The sequence below is a fragment of the Falco punctatus genome (genome assembly GCF_963210335.1).
Source record: "Falco punctatus genome assembly, chromosome: 9".
In the NCBI taxonomy this organism is placed as follows: domain Eukaryota; kingdom Metazoa; phylum Chordata; class Aves; order Falconiformes; family Falconidae; genus Falco; species Falco punctatus.
This window is the reverse complement of record NC_137589.1, coordinates 39,031,968-39,054,750: the sequence shown is the minus strand read 5'-3', so window position 1 is coordinate 39,054,750 and position 22,783 is coordinate 39,031,968. Positions and strand designations below refer to the sequence as shown.

The following is a 22,783-nucleotide window of genomic DNA, read 5'->3' as shown; positions in this document are numbered from 1 at the left end:
TCTTGGCCTTAGTAGTTTGTTGGTAGTGCTAGCTGCATATGCTGTACACATAGCAGTTCCTCCTGGGTGCCAAGCAAAGAAAGTGACAAAATGCCACATGTAAAGTGCATATCACAAGTTTATTCTTCTGCACAAATAGAAAGTGACTATAAACTGGGGGGGCGGGGGGGCAGGGGGAGACAAAACAGGAAAGGAAAAAAAGTATTTCCATAAATAAAGATGCCAATTCTGTTCTTCTTCTGGGGTCACATCTTCCACCAGAGAGAGCAGTACTGCTGGGCTCCCATTTTCAGAGCACTGTTGAGTCTTTTCTAGGAAGAGGGTCCGGTAGGGGATGCTGGATATTATAGCAGAAAGGGAGCATATTCATTCCAAGGGACAATCTTGGCTTGCACTATGCTCATGTCTGGCGATCAGTGACCCATCATCACACCAGTCTCTTCTGAGATTCTTCCTCTCAGCTGCTGCAGGATCTTAAGGTTATCTCTGGCAAGTGTTCTCATATGTTCAGAGGGAATGGATTGATCCTTCTGAAGCAAAGATGAACCCCCAGAATTGTCATAGCTGCAATGTGTAACCTGCAGCATTCTAGAGAGGAGGGATGATAGGCTGTTTTAAATCAGAGACCATGCATCTTCAAATGCTTAGCAAGGGGATACTGGGGTTTGGCCTACCACTGCATCTTATAGCTTAGCAGGTGGGAGCTAAAACTTGTCAAACAACTGTTTATGTCTGTGCTTGTTGAACAGCTGAAGAATTAGAAATTTCAAGAGGCTCAAGAAAAGCTTATATGGTTGAAAAGTATTCCTCGTAACCTCACCTGTGACCTTTCTAAGAGGCACAGCCACAATATTTTCATGAGCAGACACTAGCAGAGCTGCTTGAAGCCAGCAGTAGTGCAGGTTTCTTCCTTATAGCTTAGCAGATGCATCTCAGTATTATTTCTTATCTCATGCTACTTGCAGCCACAGGCCTTGTTTGGGATATGCCACAAGCACTGTAGGCCTCATCTGCAACACCCTCTGCTTCTGCAGATTAAGTCCTGTGTCAGCATAGGATCCAGAAAAGATCAAGAGGGGCTGAGATCCAGCAGACTACTTTGGCTTTGCTTCTAAGCATAGCTTTGAACCAAGGATGTTAGAAGTGAAATGCAGGATCCCCAGCCTCCTGGTTCTTTTCCTTGCTCTGATGTTTAATACTCGTTCTCCAGTCAAACCTAACATTTTTTCATCTCCTGCTCATTACATTATTAGAAATGATGGGCCAAATGCAGTTATTCCACTCACTTGGGTGCTGACATCTAACATTCAACAGTGTTTGGCCTTGGCTTGCATGAGCGTCTCCCAGAAATCTGGAGTGGGACCACTGAAATACTAACCATGTGCAATCTCCCTTACATGCTAAGGCCAGACCTCTCTTTTTTCTGAGCGGCAAAATGAATTTCCCGAGACACTCAGGTCCTGAGAGCACTCACCTTTATGGACCTGAGGGAGAGAGACACTGGAGCAAGATTCAGACTTTCTGAGGTTATTTCTTCACTGCAGAATTATCTTGAACACCCTTTCTCTGGTCCACACAACCCCTCTCTACACCTGAGTTCAGTGATGCTTTCAACTTGTGGTAGCTTGTCTGTCTAAGGCTAGTGGCTAAAACCATTAGCCAGTGACAGACAGCACTCCACAAGGAGACTAGGCACAAAGCTTTTGGAGCACTGCTAGTCCTCGAGTTCCTTCTCACAGCTTTCCTAGCAAAACAGAATATTCCTCCTTCCATATTTGAGAAGAATCACAGAGATACAGCTTGCTACAGCACACAGGACTTTTTTCCAGAAACACTGGCAATACAATGCAGCACACGATGAGTGAGAAAGCAATTGTCCAAATTAGGTTTTGTAACATGGCTCCTCTCCTTCACCAAAGCTAAGTGGATTACGGTGATGGGAATTAATTTACCCTATGGTAATGACTTGTCCTAAGACGTCCCCTCTGGGGCTTTCCAGGAACACACACAATCACCTCATCAGTTCAGGTCAGCTGCTCCCATGTCATACAACCAGGGGCAGCACCTCTTCTGTCTCAGCCACTCCTTTGCACATTAATTCAAGGCATTCCCAAAGGTTTTCTCTCCATCCTCTCCCATGGCTGATAAGTCTGCCAAGTGAGGTGTAAGTGCTGTCCTCAGCCCTCCCCAGTATGTACGTCCTGTGTTTCAGGGCCCCCAGGAATGTGCATTCTCTAAGGAAATGTAGAAACACCAGCTTTTGTGAAAAGAGCTATACACTGTAAGCTCCAGCTGCACGGAGGAAGGTTGGCTCAGACTTAGCGTGAAACCACACTAGCTGCACTGCTTACAGACTTGGCACCAGCCCCATTTGACCCTCCTTTTTTTCTCCCCAGAACCTATAGTTTTGTACATCCAAAGTTTGTTCTCAGTCTGGTCAGAGAACAGCTTCTGCTTGAAGGAGACAAGCAAGCCTAATGAGATGGAGGCATGTCTCAAACAAGGCTAAAAGACCTTCATCCCGCCTCCAGTACTCATTCCTGAGGGTCTAGCAAAAAGCTGGGCAATCTCTGCCCAGGAAGCTCCTTCCTTGCAGCTGGGGCATCTGCCATGTTTGGAAGCCAGTGCTTCAGGAGCAATGTTTTCTTGGTGTACTCACGGGATCACACTGTAAAAGTGGCTGCTGCAAAACAGGAGCACAGGTGGAAAGCAAATGGCAGAGGTGTGTGCGAACCAGAGCACAGATGACATGCACACACACATGCACAGTCCCTACTAATATCCTGAATTGTTCCTTGGGAAAGGGAATTCTTTTTTCTTGTGTGCCTTTGGTGTAGGGATTAAGTCTGAGGCTAGCCTGGGACATTCAAGGAATAACCAGTCCTGTTTCCCCAGCATCACCAGCAAAATGAGCTCTGTATGTGTGTGTGAGTGCAGATCCTCTGCGAATCTCAGAGCACTTCAGTTCTTACCAAATAGATCCCAAGGATACTGAAATCATTTAGTATGAAATTCTACTTGTGAATTTCTGTTTCCCTTTCCTCCACTTCCACACCGAGAGCATCTGTAAAGGGGCTTCATTTTCTAGCTCATCACAGAGTTTTCAGCAAGTTTAATGTCATGATCCATTTCCAATCTAGCCACACTTCTGTCCTAAACTAAACAAAAAGATGATGTGCAAATGGATATTCAATCCTGCCTCCTTTTAAAACCAAGTGTACCTTCTCCCACACAATCCTCCTTTGTACTTACAGCATCTATATCCTCTTCCAGTGGGACTAATGCTGCAGGGCCTTCCTTGCGCCAATCAGCCACTGCCTGAGCTTAGCTTTGCCTTTGTGTATCCTCAAAAACAGATACTTCTTTCTGTGGTTCCTCCACCTTGTGATAGCCCCACCAAGTCCATTCAATGCCCCTCTTTGGCAAACTGCTCCCAGACCTGATAGCCATGTTTAGCACCAGCTAAGATGACTCTCCCTTTCACCCTCATCCCTGGTGACTGCAGGAGCGGGCATACACGGCCACCCTCCTGTGCAGGGCACACTGCCCACATGTGCCGTGCAAACACCGCCGCTCGCTCTGCTCTCTTGCCTCCTCTCCCATGGCCCTCTGGAGGGGAGTCTGGGAGAAGTGCCCAAGGCAAAGCCCCACTTCTGCTTTCATTCCCTGCTGAACACTGCGGTGTGCATGTGTGTGTGTGCGTATGGACTGACAGGCTCAGAGGAAAGCAGTCTAATGGAGAAGCTAGGGCTTCTGTACTGTAATCCCAGCTCTGACCCTTTCTTCCTGGAAAAGCTCTTGCCCCTCAGTCTGTTCAGGGGTGACTCCAAAGCCCTTGGGAAAGGAAAACCACTGCCGCCTACATGTCCTCACATGAGGCCACCCCTGCCCTTCACCACCTCCAGAGGTGCATTTTGCTACTGTGTACAAGTTCCCAGTCTCTGTGTCCTCTTTCCACATTCTTCCTCCTGCTGTAGCCATGGCCAGTAAGCCTTGCCACGAAGCTGCCCATCTGAGACTAAGGGGAGGCTGGGGGAGAGGGTGGTGCAGAAGGGGAGTAATTATTTTTTTTTTGTCTTTTCTTCATTTTGTATCACTCATCCCAATGTACTGAGCTGACATGAATGACAAAACGAGCACTATCTCTGCAGGGCCACAGATGGGATGGGAGTGCTGCCTGCCTCAGTGGTGGCCAAAGCTCGGCCTCCACACATTGGCCTGCATCCCTGTTCTTGCTGCTGAGAATTTGGGCCTGGCCACCTGAAACCGAGAGGCTGAGGCTGGGTTTGGGTAAGGCCCCTGGCCCGCCTGACCAGGCTCTGGGGAGCTCTGGTATGGCTTAGGGGACTGGCTGAGCTCCACCTGGAAGGGTGCCGGTGTAGTGGGGGCAGAAGAGGCCATTTCTGTTCTCCACACTGGCTCATCCAACGTGGTGGCCGAGCGGGGCACAAGCACAGTGGGTGCCAGGCTGCTTGAGGTTGGCATGGGAGCTGGAGTGGAGAAGCGACGTATCTCCTGAGTCTTGGCTGTTTTCACAGGGACCTGCTTGGCTGCCGTGAAGGACGAGCTAGCCTGTGGGCCTGTCTGACCAGGAGACTCCTGAATGCTGGAGCTTGGGGGATCCCCAAAACAGAACATGGCTGATTTTAATTGATAGGGCTGGTGGCGCATTAAATCAATGACCTTGATCCCTGATTTCTGGCCAGGTGCCTTTTTCACTTTGCTCTCTGCTTTGCTAGCCTGAGATTTGCTGGCTGCCAGAGGATAGAAAGGGGAATGCATTGGGTTGTAAGCTATTGGAGGGGGAGCACGGATGTTGGGTGAATATTTCCAGGAGGAGGGTAGAGAAGGGGAAGGAGAGGGTGTCCTGGCCTTGGACTCTGGCTTCGGTGTTGTCTCCACCACATACTTGTCCATGCGGCTCTGGCGTTTGGCAAAGAGCTCTGCCCCCTTGCCTTTAAGCTGAGGCATGTCCTGGGCCCCATTTACCAGTCCAGCATCTTGCTGCTGAGGCTTAGGAGCCACTGGCGGTGGGGTCTTGAACTTGCGGCCAGAAGACTGCATGAAGTTGCAGGCCTCAGCACCCAGACTGAGGAAGTCCTCCTCAGGCCCAGACTCAAAGCCTGCCCCAGGGTGGTCAGCTTTAGGCTTCTCATCCAGGTTCTGCACCAGAGACAGGAGCTCAGGGTTGGGTGAATTCTTCTTCTTCTCCTCAATCTTACTGAACATGGGTTTCTTGTTGCCCCGTCGGCGAGCCTCCTGCAGGATGCCTGTGCGGGGAGCCGGCACGGCAATCCTCTGCTCCCTGGAGGTCAAGGGCTCAGAAGGAGGTCGTGGTGTTGCTGGTGAGACAGCAGGAGAAGGCTGCTTTGGCAGGGGGGAACTGCTTATTGTGTGCTGTGACGGTGCTGGACTGATATACAAAGAAGAAGAGGCTGTTCCAGGGACTCGTGGCTGGGATGCCGCAGAGGCTACTTCTCCTCCTGGCTTTGAGGGAGTTGACAGAAAGATGGAGGTGGTAGATGTTCGGGCAGTGTTGGCAGAAGGCTTAGTGTCTGGAGTACTTCCTCCCCCTCTTGGCTGTGACTCCAGTGGTGGCGTTGGTCTTCCTGGTGCAGGGATATACAGAGATGTGGAGGAGCTGACTGGACCACGGTGTGTTGGCACTGGTGCACTGGCAGGTGTTCCTGCAGCCAGAGGTGAGAAAGGGGGAACCACCGTGCTTTGTCCACCTAGACTTTCACTAGGTTTTTTGGGTGCAGATGGCCTGAAGACGACAGAGGATGTTGCTGGGCGTTGGCCAGAGAAGCCAGGAGTAAAGGGTCGTGCAGACCTGTTGAACATGCTTGTTGAGCTTGCAGTGAAGGGGTCAGGCGTGCTTGGGGGAGGCAGGAAGAAAGTGGGGCTAGGGGGAGCCAGGAGCTGAGCTGGGGGAGTGTCTGGCTGCTTGCTGGGCACTTGCACACCTTCCAGGTGGATGCTGAGGGGCACACTGTCTACCTTCTGTGGCACAGGCATATCTCCGTTCACCGTGCCCTGCTGTGGCTGGGCAGCTGGGGCAGGCTGGGTGCTCTTCTGCACCGGGACTTTCTCGACTGTGTACTTCCCAGCCCGTTCCCTCTGTTGCTCAAATAATCGTGCTCCTTTACCTGAAGCCTCACTCAAGCCTTTTTGCTTCTCTTCCTTCTGTTCAGAGTCAGACTTGGACTTTTCAATGTCCAGGTAAGTGTTGTCCCAGTCTGAGTGATTAGTTAGGCTTCGGGCATCAGAGAAACCTTCCTCATCAAATTCAGACTCACTAGTTGGAAAAACTCCGTCTTCCTCCTCGTAGGAGCGGTCTTCGTCAACACTCCCAAAGCTTACCAATGTATACTTCTTAGCCCTCTGCCTGCGCTTCTTGAACATCAGCACCCCCTTGGAGTGGGGGTTCGGTGCATCTGTCAGCAAGGATGCAATGGTTCTGCACTTGGTTTTGGCTTCTTTCACGTTCTTCTCTTGGATGCTCTCGTGGCGGTGGAGCTCTGCAAAAGACAAAAGGAGGCAAGCTCAAGGTCAGTGAAAGGCTGGGTGGGCAAAGCGGGACTGTGATATGGCTACAAGTATTCTGGTGCCCATACCAGGAAATACACTGCCCTTCTTTGCTAATAGTGTCTTTAGGAACTGCTGATAGAAAGCCAGGTGCAGTTTTCTCTTTCCCTGCAAACACAACAGAATTCCATGCAGCTGTGGGGAGGGAACTTCCCCCCACTCTGATGGCTGGTCTCTGTTTCTTGGTCAGACCTGGGATTTCCTATTTCTGCAACACGTTGCCAAGAGTCCCAGGCTGTATCTCACAGTGTTTTTACTGTGCATGCCCTTGCTCCTGGGAATTTTTACCATTTACTTATGACCCTGAAGGTGGAGCCCTGCTTTTTGCAGACCTTCCTCCTACCATATGGAGGATTCCCTGGAGCAAGTGATTTGTCTGGCCCTGAGAGTTTGGGAAGCAGCCACTGCTACTGCTAGCACCCATGTACATAAGCAATGGGAGAGGTGCCCTGCAGGCACAGCTGGGCTGCTCCTGCTTTAGGCCCTGCAGGGCCAGCTACAGAGTCAGTGTCTTGCAGCAGCGTTGTGTGTGGGGCTGTTGGCTGCTCTCTGCAGCAGCCCTGCAACAGCAGGAGGCATGTTTTCACCCTTGCTGTGGTCCCTTGTGTGCCCTATACCCAACAAGGAAGAAAAGCATTTGCTCCTGAACAAGAAAAGAATCCCAGACCCCCACAACTGATCAGCCAGGACAGAAGGAATCCACTTAGACAGGCTTGCTTGGAAAGCCAACACCTGTTGGGACACTGGCATGGAAGTGTGGGGTAATAATTTTCCACCTGCTCTGCCAGCCCAGCGGTCAGTAAAGACCCAGGGAGGAACGTTGTGTTCTTTGCCTTGCTTGCAGGGAAAGCAGAGGGTGAATGAGATTCAGTAGCAAAACCAGTCTTGGCTGCCCAAAAGGAAGTATGGGCATGCCTTGAAACAGTGTTCATGTGACAGAAATCAGCGCTAACCTTGCACAGAAAAAACCCCATACACCTAAACCATAAACTAATTTCTGATTTCTTTTATTTCATCCTTTTTCTTACTCCCATTGTCTTATTCCCAGCATGACAGTACAGCTGAAACATCCATCCACTGCCTGCATCTAATAATTTGTCAAAAAACTGTGTAGCACCTTGTCCAGCCCTGATATTCTCAAGAACAGTACAAAATTGTGCCCTGCTGAAGGGAGAAAGGAGAGGAGAGCAGCAAGCAGTGCTGGGCGATGGTGTTATCTTAAGAGATTATGGAAGCTGCTCAGTCCTCTCAGGATCTCACTTCTGACCATTTTATCACAGAGCATTCATTCAATGGGGATCTGCTAATGTGGCAAACTTACCTACAGTGGGGGTCAGGGAGCTTAGCTAAGCGGGATACTAGTTTTCCTGAGGGTTGCAGATGTGCCCCAAAACCTGGCTAGGCTGCACAGCTGTGGCAAGTGTCATCACTCCATACTGCACCAGTGTAACCACAGCAGAAAGAGCTTCCCTCTCTCACCCAATGCTGAAAATAAGGTGATCTGCAGAGCAATCATCCTTCCAGGAAGCTCAAGAATACAAGGAAAGACTCTTCTCAAGGTTTGCATCCATTCCATAGCACAGGCTGCTGCTTAGGGATTTCAGCAAGGCGACTTCTGAGGTTCCATTCCTCCCCTTTGCACCCAGAAAACTGGAAACAGCAAAATCAATGCTGAAAAAATGGCTCACTATTCGTGCTTGCACTTGCAAAGTGAAGGCTCTCTGCAAAACTTTCTTTACAGAATGACTGCACCTTGCTGAACTAAGACTGAAGCAGTGTCCAGGTTTTCGTGGAGACTTAGTGCTCTTCAGGGCAGTCATAGACGGGCCCTCAAAGATCTGCTCTCCATGAGGGAAATGAGCTACAGTCCCTGATGTTCTGTCCACTCCACTTGCAAATCTGCATGCATGTGTCTCTGGGGGTTGTTAACAATGGAGGAAGTAAGGAAGATTTCTTTTTTGCTACAAGCTACTACACCTCACCTGGCTCATATTTTGCTTCTAAATTTACAAGGAGGAAGAGCAGCACTACAGAATCTTAGTCAAGTGCAGAATATTTAAACTCTAGACCCTCAGTGACTCACAGGAGGATTTCTGGCATCAGGAGCTAACAGCTTAGGGAGCTACACCATCCAAAGTGAGCATGCAGCTCCTTCTGACAGCGGAGTACCATGAAAGCACTCAACTCTAGAGTCTTGGCTATGCCTCAAGCAAGTCTTGGTCCTCACTCAGCATTAGCATCCATGTACAACTTCCCTAGGGAATTGCTCTGAACTGTGCTCTGAAGCAGCTGGCAAGTAAGGCCCTCTGGGACCTGCTATCACCTCCCTATTTTCCTCTTACTTTCCTCCTCATCAAAGGCTAGAGCACATAAATTATACCAGTTCTTCCAAAAGAAAAATGATAATGCTATTCAAGCTACAATCTACCAAAGCATTTTAAGAAAAAAAAAGAAAGAGAAATCTTCCTGAGATGACTTGCTGAAGGTAAAGAGCAAGAGTGAAATCAGAATAGGTAAAAGAACAGGGAAAGGAGAGGAGAGGAAAAAGGAGAGGAAGGGAAAAAGAAAAGAAAAAGGAAAAGAAAAGAAAAAGAAAAGAAAAGGAGAGGAAGGGAAAAAGAAAAGAAAAAGGAAAAGAAAAGAAAAGAAAAGAAAAGAAAAGAAAAGAAAAGAAAAGAAAAGAAAAGAAAAGAAAAGAAAAGAAAAAGGAAAAGAAAAGAAAAGAAAAGAAAAGAAAAGAAAAGAAAAGAAAAGAAAAGAAAAGAAAAGAAAAGAAAAAGAAAAGAAAAGGAGAGGAAGGGAAAAAGAAAAGAAAAAGGAAAAGAAAAGAAAAGAAAAGAAAAGAAAAAGAAAAGGAGAGGAAGGGAAAAAGAAAAGAAAAAGGAAAAGAAAAAAGAAAAAGAAAAGAAAAGAAAAGATAAAATAAAATAAAATAAAATAAAAAAAGAAAAGAAAAGAAAAGAAAAAAGAAAAGAAAAGAAAAGAAAAGAAAAAAGAAAAGAAAAGAAAAGAAAAGAAAAGAAAAGAAAAGAAAAGAAAAGAAAAGAAAAGAAAAGAAAAGAAAAGAAAAGAAAAGAAAAGAAAAGAAAAGAAAAGAAAAGAAAAGAAAAGAAAAGAAAAGAAAAGAAAAGAAAAAAGAAAAGAAAAGAAAGAAAAGAGAAAAAAAGAAAAAGAAAAAAAGAGAAAAGAGGAGATGTTTGTACCTGCATAAGGCTGATCCAAGCTTGAGAAGGCAGAGTCCAGACCTGGAGAGCTGGGCATGTCACAGAGCCCGTTTAATTCACAACTCCCCATAAACAGAGAGACAAGGAGAGAGAAGTAAAGCAGTTCCCTGCTGGAGCAGAACCAAAGCTCTAAGGTGTCCAAGCCCTTTGCTATCAGCTCCACAAGCCTTTTAAAGCCTCTCTTTTGTCTCATAAGCATTGCTGCCAAAAGCCATGAGGTCACTTTGTCTATTTTCGTCTTCTTAGCTTCATCACTGAGCAGTGTGATGGACATTGTCACCTGGCACTTAAACACCCTCCTTCTTTCCCCCACCCTCTACCCCCTGTGAGGAATAACTCCTCTATTTTATTTTAAAATAAGAAAATACACTCTATACTCTCACTGCTTCTGTGGTGCAAGCTTTAGGTTAGAAAGGTGCAAGCTTCAGGTTAGTGTTTCCAATGCCTCAATGTCCAGCATTTCTGTGCTAAAGAGCCTTTCAAAGAGATGAGACTAACACAGTGCTCATTTCCAGCATGGACAAGCAGACAAGCCCACCTGAGATGAAAGAGACTTTCCTTCTCTGAAACCCTTAGAGATAACCCAGCTCCAGGTAAACATAAGGAAGAAAATAGAGAGGAGAGGCTTTCTTTTCCTGTGTATATCCATTTCCTTCCATGTCTGAGGAGAAGCAGTTCATGATACAGACTTCTGTTGTGTACCAGGACTGAGGAACATTTAAGAGAGGAGCATTAGGATCCTGGGTGTCTGCAGCAAAATGGTATTGTTGAATTAAAATGGCAGAGGCTGTTAACTACACCACTGAAGAGTGTGGCTGTGCCCAGGGAGGGTGACGGAGCGTTTGGAAGCCAAGGAGTGGTGTTTTGGCAGCACCGTTCAGAGCTCCAGCACTGGAGACTGAGGTGTTGAAAGATAAGATGCTGATAGTGAGGACTGGGGTGGATGCGGAGGAAGGGAACAGAGGGTGCTGGAAGTCTACAGATCTCCGCAGTTGTGGCCTGCTCAGCATCTCCTCACACTTTGACTAGGTTTCGTCTTACCGCCTCTTTCTGTACATGAGCAATAGCTCCTGTGAAAGAATCCCAGAGCCATGACCAAGGGACACTGCCATGAAATTGTCCCTCCCAGCAGTCCCAGCCTTAGCAAATCTGCAGCCCATAACTTGAGCAGACCATCTGCAGTGTTAGTGAGTCTAGAAAAATGAAGGTCTGACCATGCCTCCTGAAATGCAGTAGCCATCGCTGCATGCCAAGAAGATGGCTTCCACAGGCAGTCTTGCTGTAAGAGGGATCTGTCATGCTTCATACAGAGGCTCTTACAGCAAAAACAATTAAAGTGGTTCAGTCTCTTCTTTGATGAATATTTACAAATATAGGGAAAACATTGTAGAATCATATATATATATATATATATATATATACACACACAATATGCAATTGGAAATGAAAATACAGCTCTGCAGTACAGAAAAAATTCTCTATTAAGAACAATCAAATGGAATAGATAAAAGATTAAAGTTTATAAAACTCTCCTGAATTCTGTTGGTGGGGTGGATAATTTCTGTAGAAGACTTCTTGTTAACTTTTAAATCACTTAGTTCTTGTCCCCACTAAATTCTGTTGGAATAATCCACAAAAAGGAAAAACTTCTATTCAGCAAAGCCTATAAAAAATTTCCCATTAACTTAATCTAATTAAATTTCACTGAAGTGAAATTAATTACATTACTAATTACAGTAAAGAGAAGTGTAAAAAATATAAATCTTTTCAAGATCAGGCCTTATTTGAAGAAAGCATTTTAATGTATGCTCAGGTAAACTACCAAACAAGCAGGCTTACATAATGCCAGATAGCGTTCATGTTCACTCAGAAGGAAACAATGGTAAATCTTAATACCAAAGACCAAACTCTAGAAAAGCCATTACCACAGAAAATAAGCATGCTGCTAATTTCAGAGATAAAGAGCCTGTTCCTCTGATGAAATACTATTTGTCTACTATTTTTTCACACGGGATCAACTAGAATTTTGTTCTTCCAGCTATTTATGTTAGACAAGGTCATTTTTCCATGGCTAACATCACAAATATCTCAGTAAGTCATTAGAGGCGATAGACATCTCATGCTTTTCATACCTGGAGTCCTTTCAAAAAAAGATTTGGATAAGTTATATTGGCCTTCTAAGTATTTCCCTGTTGAAAGCTTCAACCAATGTTTGAACTGCAACCAGTAAAGCAGAGGAGTATATATTCTTTTACTTAAAAGAAGTGGTAAAACTCTTGGGATAGAAAATGTGTTTCTCATTCTTGAGTATTTGCACACTTCCATCACATAACCTGTGCATGATATAAACATAGATATGGCTTCAGTTCCAATGTAGGATGCTACAGGCAAATAAATGTGTCAGTCCTACTCAGGTCTGCAACACTTAAGCATGTATTTGAGGTTAAAAACATAGTTAAGTACTTGTTAAACCAGTATTTGTTCTTAAATGGCTAGTGATTTTAAGAGCTCCCAATGAGACACTGCCCCACTGCAGTCTCCTGATGTTAGAAAAACAGAAAACAAGCTTTTCTGCAGGTGAATTGACAGCCCATGGGAAAAAACATGCCCGGTCATTTTGTAGATTTTTGACTGTTAGCCATTCTGTGGCTCCCACACTGCTATTGAAGAGCTCTGCTAGGCAAAGAGTGTGTGGAGACAGAGCTGTACGTGGCTGCAGTATATTAGTCTCATGGTACCCTGCTGGAGACTTGAGTAGCTTGTTCAGTCAGAAAAATCTCCCTCAGCTGAGTCAGAGTTTGCCTTTCTTCCTGAGCTGGATGGGAATGTGTCCTCAGTGCAAAAGGTAGCACACATAGCCAACTTTGTTGTGCTGACAGCTCACTATTCCCTACATAGTCTCCTGTGACAAGATTGCCAAAGAAGAGCTTTCTTTTGCCAGGACAGTACCTGCTGAATGCACTAGTGAATCTATCTTTTGCAGTTTCAGCCTGATTACCTAAGAAAGGTTTAGGCAGTCATGCTGCATGTTTTTCGATCTTACCTGTCTCATGCTAATAGCTTTTGAGCCCATTTGCTAATTTTAGGAGTCTGAAGTCACAAAGATACAATGCTCCTAACAAGTTTACGTGCAGATAGGTGGCTGGACGGAGGAGATAGACCACACCATAGGAAGCAGAAAGCCTGACTGCAGTCTTAATTACGCACCAAAAACTAAAGAACGCACACAACAGAGAGATTATGAATTCTCATTTTGAATATGAGAGACATCAGACAGATTTGCATTTACTAGACATGGGAGAATGAGATACCAAATACAACACATAAATTAAAAGGACACCAGGATCTGTTAATTCTGCTGCTCACAAAATTGCTTGATGTCTGACAGCAGGATGCCACTGATTTATCGTCTCTTTGTCCTTCAGTGTTTCCAGCATCCACTCTCTAGTAATAGACAAGCATATGCTTACCATCTGGGTCTGTGGACTTGATTAATCCTGTAGCACTTGCCATATATTCTTGTTATCCAATTGATTTTAGTCCTTTTCTGCATCCAGTCAAGCTCCTACTACATTTAAAAATCCAGCCTTTCATGAGACAACTGTGTACCTTTCATGCCTCATGTCACCTGCTGATTGATACACAGCCAACTCCACTGAATCCTCAGGCCATCCATTAAAAATGGTATTATTGCTATTTCCTGTTACTGCTTGCTAGGTACAACACACTCATGAGAAACAAAAAACATTTTAAAAGCTTCACTAGCAGGAATTTGCAGTTGAAAAAGCACATAGGAAGACAGCAGTGGTTTTGAGGTCCTCAGTCCAGGTAACTCACCTCCCTCCCCTGTGTCCTGCACACACCTGGGTTTCTGTGGGAAGAAAGACCAGAGAAGAGCTGCAAGGTGTCCCAGCCAGGTCCCAGCTCTGAATAGCAGCAGTGTCAGGGCTGTGGGGTGTCCCACAGCACATACTATCTGTTCTGTCTAGATGCAGCCAGAGGACAAGATCCACTGACAGAAGAGAGGAGGGTTGGGATTTTTAATCATCTGTCTCCTCACCCGTCATATAACATTGAGGTGGAGAGGACATTTGATTGACATGTTAGTGTTTAAAGCTCCATGGGTGAAAATATAGAGGTAGTCCTGTTAGATTCAGAAGCCCAGTGAAACACTACTACCAACTTAGCCAGTTAGCTAATCTGACATCATGAGCCATTAATAGTTATGTTTTCTGTTCTATTCTTAGCCAATTGTGCAGTCACCTTACAGTAGTCCTATCTCATCCATATTTCTCTCGTTGAAAAAGTCATGTGGAACCATATCAGATATCTTACAGAAGCCAACATATACTGTGTCCACCTTACTTCTTTAGCCATGAAGTCTTATCTTACTGAACAGGTCAAAGACTGTCTCTTTTTCTGGTTTTTATTAGTCCATGTGTTTTTTACTGATCAATTTGTTTTCCACAAAGTGTGCTCAAAAGAACTACTTAGTTCACCTAACTGAAGTTAAACATTTTTTATTTTTTTTTTTCCTTATCCCCGGAGCCTGTCTGTAAGAAGGGTGCTATTCTTGGTCTTTTCCCCTGAAATCCTTCTCGTTATTCCAGGGTATTTAACAAAGACTGATGATCATTCTGATAAAATTTTCACTAATTCCTTACATTTCACCTCTATAAAGAGTACGATTTAGCCTTGTCCTTTCAGTATAGTCAGTGTATCAAGATACGCTGAATCTACTCACCCCCGTTCCTGCTCCTATTTCTTTTATACAATGGGCTAAATTCTTGGTTAACGAAAGCAGCAGATACATTGATGACGGTGAAGCTTTACAGGTTTCACAACAAACTGATCTCCCTTCCTACGATGAATTGAAGTGAAACTGAAGAACGATGATTTGTCAGGTTGAGTTTTCTCCTTCCTAGCTAATTTTCTCTCACTTTTGTTGAGCAATGACTTTGTTGTTTAATTACCCCTTGACAAAGTCCTTCTATGCCTCACCCTTTTATGCCTCTGCCTCCCCAGTAACTATCATTTTGTCTTATTTCAGTGTTGTCTTTGAGCAGACTTGTCCCAACCTTGTCAGCAAGTCCCATGTCACTTTTAGAACTGATGGAAACAAGATGGGTCAGGGAGAGCGATTCCCATTGCCCATTTGCATTATTTCTTTCAACTCAGCTCTCAAAATCCTGGAACGTAGGAACTATCAACTTGGCTAAGACAGCCTGGGGTGATAGATATAGTTGTTTCAGTGTGATTATTGCTCTAATCACCTTGAGATCTGAATTACTTGCAAAATTTTGGCTTAATCCCATTGTTCCCCATCAGCCTGACACATCCAAAATCACTCCAGAAGTGCATGTGCAAGGACAAGCTATGTTAACTTAACGTGTGTGGCAGCACATTTTGAAAAATCCCTTGCTGGGGCCCTGCAAGGACCATGGAAGTGTGAGTTCAGAACTGCTGACACCGTTTCAGCAGCAGCAGGATGATGAATGACCTCTGACCATGTCCAAGGAACTATGACTCAGAGTCACAGTCCCTGCACTGATGATAATAACATGAAGAAGTAATACCTGAGTAACTGATAGTTTTAAAAAGATGCTCAAAATGACATCTCATATAGTGGAAATACTAGGACAAAAGAGAGTATCTACCTTTTCATTTCAGGGATCACATACAGCTTTCCTCCAAACATCTTAAAAACCTGAAGATCTTTCCCCTTCCACAGAATATTATATGCAGCTAGATTTATCTTGAGAACCACATGTTCAGCTAAATCCATGTCTCGGTCAGGCTCTGGGACAGCAGGATAGCAGTGAGGTACAAAGGTGAAGCAGAGCAGAGCCCTATAAGCCTTCTAGTGCTACAACCCACAGTATCTACTCTGAAATGCTGGACAAGAGTGATGCCCAAGGGAATGATGGTGGAAGTCTCCAGTAAGAGAGCCTGAGGAAAATGGACAATTACTTGTGACAATTTCTGAGATGGCTCAAGAAACAACAAAAAAACCATCCACACCAGACAAGACAGACAACACTAGCTTATAATCTGTCTTCTGCCCAAACAGTTAATACATCAGCCTGAAAATATCACCTCTGTGCTTTTGATAGAAGAACATAAACCAAAAGGCATAAGCTCAAATGCCATACTCAAGCCTAAGTCTGGAGGAAGAGGGCTCCAGATGCACAGTATTTATCTCACTGTTGTCTTCCTTAATAAATGCCTTCCAAGCTGCTGAGAATTCAAACCTGAATGTTAGTTATTAAGTGGGATATTTTTAAGTGAAGGTCTGTAACTAGACTGCATACACCAGTGTATGTAAATTGATTTCTCAAGTGGAGGCAATTTCAAGTTTAGCGCATGCTGAAGTGAGATCAAACTCTCCATCTGTGATTTAACCATGGAGGCTGTTGTCACTGAGTAGCAAGGGCAAAGGGTTATTCAGCGTTGCTTCATACAGCTAGGAACAGACTTCCTGTAAGATCAATAGTTCAGGCAATTTTTGAATCTCCTGGGCTGAGCAGAATGCTTTTCTATTGTACTTTAAACCAGGTAGGACGGGGGCAGTTGACTACTATCCTAAACCTTTTGGTCTTCTAGAGTGTAGTGAATGGCAAAACCAGTAAGCTAGCCTAACCACCATGTAACTGTGATCATTGGAGTCACAACTGCCAAAGCTGAAAGCCAAGTAGAAAATGTGGTGCAGTAAGTTCAAACTGCCATTTAGGCACTTTCTCTCATTCACAGCTCCTCTGACATACACTGATAGTTACAGGCTGATAGATGGCTTGCTGCACACACTTCTTCTGCAGAGAAATGTGACTGTGGTCACTCTTGGAAGAGGTAATCTGTATGACCCGCTGATGAATAGGCCACTTATTTATAAGCATCCTATCTCATCAAGTGATGCTGCTGTACATCCGCTTTAAACAAGAAGGATTTCCTTTTCTGATATGGAATGCAGTAAGTTTGATGACACTGCACAGGCAGCCAGGCCCATATAAAGCAGAGGAGGAAATTTCCCCACCCATTTTTCCCTCCCTTCCCCTACCGTACATGGAGAGGCTCTTGAGTCCTAGGAACTAAAAATAGTCCACTGGATAAGTTTAAATTGAGATATTTTGAAGCACTTCTTGCACTGACACAAATTCCTACAGTGTGATAGCAAGTTAGGACTAGACTGCTGTCCTGTTGTGTCTGTCTTCTCCTAGCCATTGGTATTTCCAGTTGTGAGGAAGCCTAAGCCCCTTGTCCCTGGGAGACAATTTAGGATGGGGTGAAAATACAGTGCACCTTAGAGAAGACAGGTGGCTGAGGAGAAGCAGCAGCCCTGGCTACAGATGGATCCCAAGGCTCTGAGGGTGGGGTGAGCAGAGGAGGACACTACAGGAGCTATGGGAAACCAAAGAGCGTCACTAGCAATTACTTGCAACAGCTGTAGTCTGATTTTCCCTGGCAAAAGCTCCTGCTTCTTGCTAACCTCCTGAAACTCATTCAGATTTTTTTCACTTGTATTTTCTGTCTTGTTATCTCTTCCTTTCTTTCCGCACTGTCCAAGCAGCACAGAAATCATCTCAGGAAGGGATGTAGTTTTTCCCTTTACAGTGATGATGAACTGAGGCCCTAGATTTCCCCAGTTTCCCTAGGGATTAATCACCTCTTTAAATAGAGCAAGTTACTGGTTTTGTGGGAAGGAAACAAATTTATACTTTTGTTTCTTCAGATTAGGCAAAATATTGGCTATTCACAAGTATGAATGCTGTCCTGTAGTTCCTTTAAAGTAAAGCAAAGAGTCCCTGTTTGCTGGCTGTTCTCTTGCCCCACTGAGCAAAACACCAGGACATATAGTAGCCACTGGGCAGCAATGAAGACTGAAGTCCTATTACATGTAGGGCAAGTTCCCAAGTTCCCTACATTTGGGTGGTGTGTGGCTCCCCACACTGCCCTGCTAGCCTGCATCAGCAATACTGAGTGGGTTTTGAGCAGGCATGTCCAGGTCCTGTGTCCTGTGGAGAGCTAGGACGATGTACATGCTTATTCCACAGGCTGGAAAAAATGAGCCAATACCAATGTGCAAATAGGGCAGGAACTTTGGAAAGAGATGGGCCAGACCTCACTGCAAGGGCTGTTGCCTAAGGAGCTCTAAGGTCTTGTGTCTTTGCTGGGGAAGGAGAAGCACAGCTCAGCAACTGATGACATGCTGGGCATCGTGAGGTGGCACCATCAGCTGCTGCTCCCTCTTCCCTCTGCTTATCTTGCTCCATCCCACCCACTGCCAAATCCTCATCTCGGACTGTTGGTACTTGCCACCCCAGTGTTCTGCTCCCAGAGTCAAATCCTTGCCTAGTGTAAATAAATGAGCTCCATTTGCTCCTGTGTTACTGTGATGCAAGGCAGGTGTTAGACAGCAGTGTCACCTCCAACAATTGCCACGTGTCTGAATCCTTTTAGCAAAGGCATGGAAAGGAGTTGGTGGAGTTGATGCAAAAAAAAAATGTACTGGAGAAATGTCAATCCAGTGAAAATTAAGAGAAAATGATTCAGTAACAACCATCATGGTAAGACTAAGAAAGATGATGGAGGAATATGGGAAGCATTTCCTCTGGAGGACAGTATACAGTCAGCCCAGATCAGATTTGCTAACATCAGAAACAAAGGAAAATCATACAGATAAGGGGTGGCAGGGGGGCTGAATCAACTTCCTTATGATCTGGAAAGCTCAGAGCTCTGGAAGGCAGGCAGCAAGGACAAAGGTCCACAAAAGCTCTGGAGATAGGAAATAAAATATCAGAGCTATGGATTGTAAGTTTGTGAAAACCCAAGAGCTGACAGGCAATAGCAACCTAACGAGATCCTTGCAGGGCAAGAGAGCTGTGAAGAATGTCAGTTGCTACTCTCTGTGGTGTGCAAACGATTACTATGTAACTCTGTTCTTGTACAGGGATTTCAATAATTCATCTAGAAATTTGATGTTTCTAGATATTCATCTAGAAATTTGATGTTTCCAGATACTCATCTAGAAATACTATACTTGCAATTCTGTTTGCCTGAGGCACAAGGACAGGTGGGAGAGGGGAAAAGTCCCTGTAGCTTCAAAATGACAGTGAAAAGTTAGAAAGAATTAATACAAAAGACAAGAGAAACACACCAAAAATTGGGGTATCAGAGCAGGCATGAGAAAGGAGTACAGTCTAGAAAGAAAAGGTGAGGAACTATCTGGATAACAGTCCCAACAAACCAAAAAGGAGGTTTTCACATTCTTGTGGTGCAGCAATGGGAGCCATAATGGAGAAGGCGATGGCAAGGCATGGCGGGTGTGCTGAGCAGGTGCACTGGGAATATATTTAGATACTTAGTGCTACAAAAAGCAAACATATGATTAGGTAGTCAGAATGGTCCTTAAATGTCTACTGCATATATATCAAGCCCCAGGCTCCCATGACTGATCATCCAAGTCACCTACCATTGGTAACTCAGATTTTAAAAACTTGCCTAGCTTCTAACCCACGAGCTTGATTTTGCATTCCTGTTTAGCAAAACCCAGGAGTCTCCATGTTGCAGAGTAGGCTACTATGCTGTGGGTATTGCTAAGGAAAGGCAGAGAAAAAGAACTTTAAACTCTGCTGGCTCTGTGGGAGCCTGGAGCAGCTGTAGGAACCAATGCAAGCCCAAGCATCCTTGCCAAGGCTACATCTTTCTGGCAGGAGATGCTGTATGTACCATGTGCTCCCCATGCTGATAGCTCCTCTGCAGGCAGCCTCCCCACAGAGTCAGTGCAGCTCAGCAGCCTCACTGTGGGAGACATAAATACATACCTGTGTTTATTCCAGGTATTCCAGCTCCTTAGCTCTGTTCACCACATAATGCACACCCTCCATCCCTCTTCCTTCCTTCCTTCTTTCCTTCACAGTGTTATTGGCTGCTGATCATTAATTTTGTTTTAATAGCATCTGTGCTCCAGCATGATCAGGACATAGAGTTTTGCTTTCACATTTACTGTCAAGATTCCTAACCCAAGAAAAGGCCAAACTGGCCATGTGAGTTGCCATCCGAGGCAGAGTAACTCTTACATAAGGATACCCATGGCCAAACATAAACCAGAAGGGGGGCGAGCAGAGGAGTGGTAATAGGAGAATAAAATGTTGTCTTAGTCTGCAGTGCTTCTGGGAACCCTACCTCTAGCTGGCAATAGAGTTGCATCACCTTCTGCCATGGGATATTATTTTGCCATCAGAAATGCTCTGCATTAAATACATGGCTTTCCTGGGAGCCTTCTGTACTGACGCTGTCCATGGAAATAAGTCTCGATGTAAAGCAATTGCTCATCCACTGCTAGGACTATCAGGTGGCAGGGAGCAGCTGAACATGCCTTTCTCAACATTCACCTCATGCTTGTACATTATTCAAAGGGGGAAAAAATAGCTTCATCCTCGGGGAGGCTGGAATTGCTACTTTCTTTGCTGTCCTAAGGCAAGTGAGTGCTAAAGACTGGGAAGAAATAGCACAAGGCACCAGGTCTGCTGTACCACCAGGCATAAGGGACCCAGGCAAGTCTCCTCTCAACACAGGGCAGAGCAGTAAGACGGAAGCTTGCCTGACAGAAGCAGTCTAGATTTGAAAGTTACCTTTATAGGATCCATTAGGCAGAACAGATAAGGAATGTTTAGCCCAAGGAAAAGAGAAAAGAGAGGCTTAACAATTGCCTTGCAATATTATCAGGCCTGGGGAAGAATGTCTGGCATTTGGAGCAGAGAATCAGAAGTTAGAATCTGTGTGCTTTATTTCTGATTCAGTCTAGTAACTTTTCTGGGTCTCTGTTTCCCACTCTGTCCCTCAGCTAAGTCACTTTTTAAAAACCTGCTTTATTTCTAGGCTTGGAAAAGTGTAAATTAGTCAATCCCACTGCACACTGAAGTACTCGTATGAAAACAAGTTTTTGATTACCTTGGTTTTAATATTATTGGATACACCACAACTGTAAAATCAGGTAACATGTTGTGCTGCCTTCATGTTTGGGTTTGAAATACTCCATGTGTAGCAGAAACCAGGAAAGATTTGCAATTAAGATCACTTCAGATCCATCACCCATGTACTACACTACATTTTTCAGTACTTTATTCCACCTGGAAGGGTCTTGGCTAGCAGGGATCCCACTACAAGGAGCTGTTCCAGCAGCTGATTTACCAGCTCCTGCCCATTCTTGCTGGTAGTCCTCCACTGCTGATACCAAAAAAGCAATAAATACTACCAGAGCTCACCAGCTGCTGCCCCACATGGACACTCTTGCTTAGAGTAAGTGCCTGGGCAGAAAACATCCTCTGAAAGTTGATATGGACAAATCCCTCTCTGAGATTGACAGGGTGAGAGAAATAAATGAGCTACTGACACCACTTTCAGGGCTACAGTGGCTGAAAATTATATCTACTCGGTCCTTAACCATGCATAGTACTACATGCCTCTGTGCCCATGGAGAGCTGAGCTGAGCTGAACAGGGGGGTCCTTGGGACCCCCTCAGAACAAGCGCCCGTGCTTGGACACACAGCTAGCTTATGGAACAAACCGAGCTGCTGTGACATCTCTGAAAGGCCAGGCCTGAGAACTTTAACCCTCAACTTCTTTCCTGATGATTTCCCTTGAGACTTCTTCAGCCCAAAGTACTGAAGACACCAATGACCTCCACCCTGTTTCCACAACATAAAGGTACTATAGCACAGCTGGTTGTGTGGCTGCAGTTTCTGGGACTGACTCCCAGATCTCAGACCATTTCTCTTATCTGTTCCTTGGGACATTTTGGGTGGGGTAGCCCTCAGTGCAAAGCTGCAATAGGAAGCCCCATTCCCTGCAGGTTGGACTTGACACTGCTTCTTCCCAAGACAGAGAGGAGATAACCCACTTGACATTTGCAGGAATGAGGCTTTTGGAAGGAAATCAAGTGTAGAAAGAGGGCATGGGTGAGTGGTGGGGTGCAGAGGACTTACTGGCCTGCTTGGCTTTTTCCATGTATGTGGTAGTTAGGTCTTCATCAACCGGGTGCTCCACTGGCCCCACCATGGGGATGAGATGGCGTTCTGCCCGGATAGCCTTGGTGGCATGGGGCAGGAGCATTGCCTCTGGAGAAGGCTCCCGTCCCTCTGTTGATGGTGGCCGCAACTGTCCCTCACTCTCCGAGAAAGGAGTGTCTGTGCGGCTGCCAGGTGGGCAGGCAATCTCCCTCTTGGCCACCCCGCTGGAGCTGGTCACCTCGGCTCCCTCCTGCAGAGCAGCCTCTGGCATGCTCTCATAGCCGCTCTGTTCGGACAAGGACACCTCATCCTGAGGCCCGTCCGCCTTGTTGTTGATGCTATCGGGTGGTGAGCGTGGGCTCCTCTTGCGAGCCCGGCGGTGCTTCTCCTGGGCCACATTGTCGGCATCGCTGTCTGTCTCACCATAGTAGGCCTCACTGTCCGGCGGGGAGGTGAGGCTCTCCAGGTGCCTCTGTGACCTCCGAGGCTGCGAGGGCTGTGTGGTGGCCGGGGCTCCTGCCAGTTCAGGGCTGAGTAGCTGCGCGGGGGGGTTGAGCGGGGACGGTGGGGAGCGCACTCGCTGCCCTGGAGAAGGAGAGCGCTGGAGCCGTGGGCCAGTCTGGTCCCCACCAACTACCCTGTGGGGAGAAGGAAAAGCAGTGAGCAAGGTCTGGTTGGTGGGGCTGAGCTGGAAGAAAACTCCCACATGTGAGAGGGGGGTAAGGATTGAGCTGCTGTTTCAGGTGTCTTTCGGGTGGTACAGACACCTGAAATGCAGACACCAAGGGCAGACTCTTCTCTGACATCAACTACACACTCTCCTAATTTTCTGCTTCATGGCTCTTTGAAAACCAAGTGTTAAACACTTGAAAATCAGAATGCCCTAAGAGCATAAAAATCTGCAGAGCCAGCTTAATCAGCTCCCCAGGCATTTCTCCTGGGGAGGTGAATTCCTGTAGAGCAAAC

The 22,783-nt window shown here is 45.7% G+C and overlaps 1 protein-coding gene across 2 annotated transcripts in view; it reads right to left on the bottom strand.

Annotated features, from left to right (window-relative positions):
• Positions 1 to 100: 100 nt before the first annotated feature.
• Positions 101 to 22,783, bottom strand: part of SYNPO2L (synaptopodin 2 like) — a 42,027-nt gene continuing 19,344 nt past the window's right edge. The window contains exons 3-4 of one of the 2 annotated variants that reach the window (XM_080401203.1): positions 21,794 to 22,455; positions 101 to 6,521 (exon numbers count right to left, since the gene is read on the bottom strand). In XM_080401203.1, the coding sequence (XP_080257329.1) occupies positions 4,183 to 6,521; positions 21,794 to 22,455 (3,001 nt within the window). In that variant the 3' untranslated portion in view covers positions 101 to 4,182. Of the gene's footprint in view, positions 6,522 to 9,791; positions 13,642 to 21,793; positions 22,456 to 22,783 lie in introns of those variants that run through there. The other variant, XM_080401204.1, reaches the window with a different exon arrangement.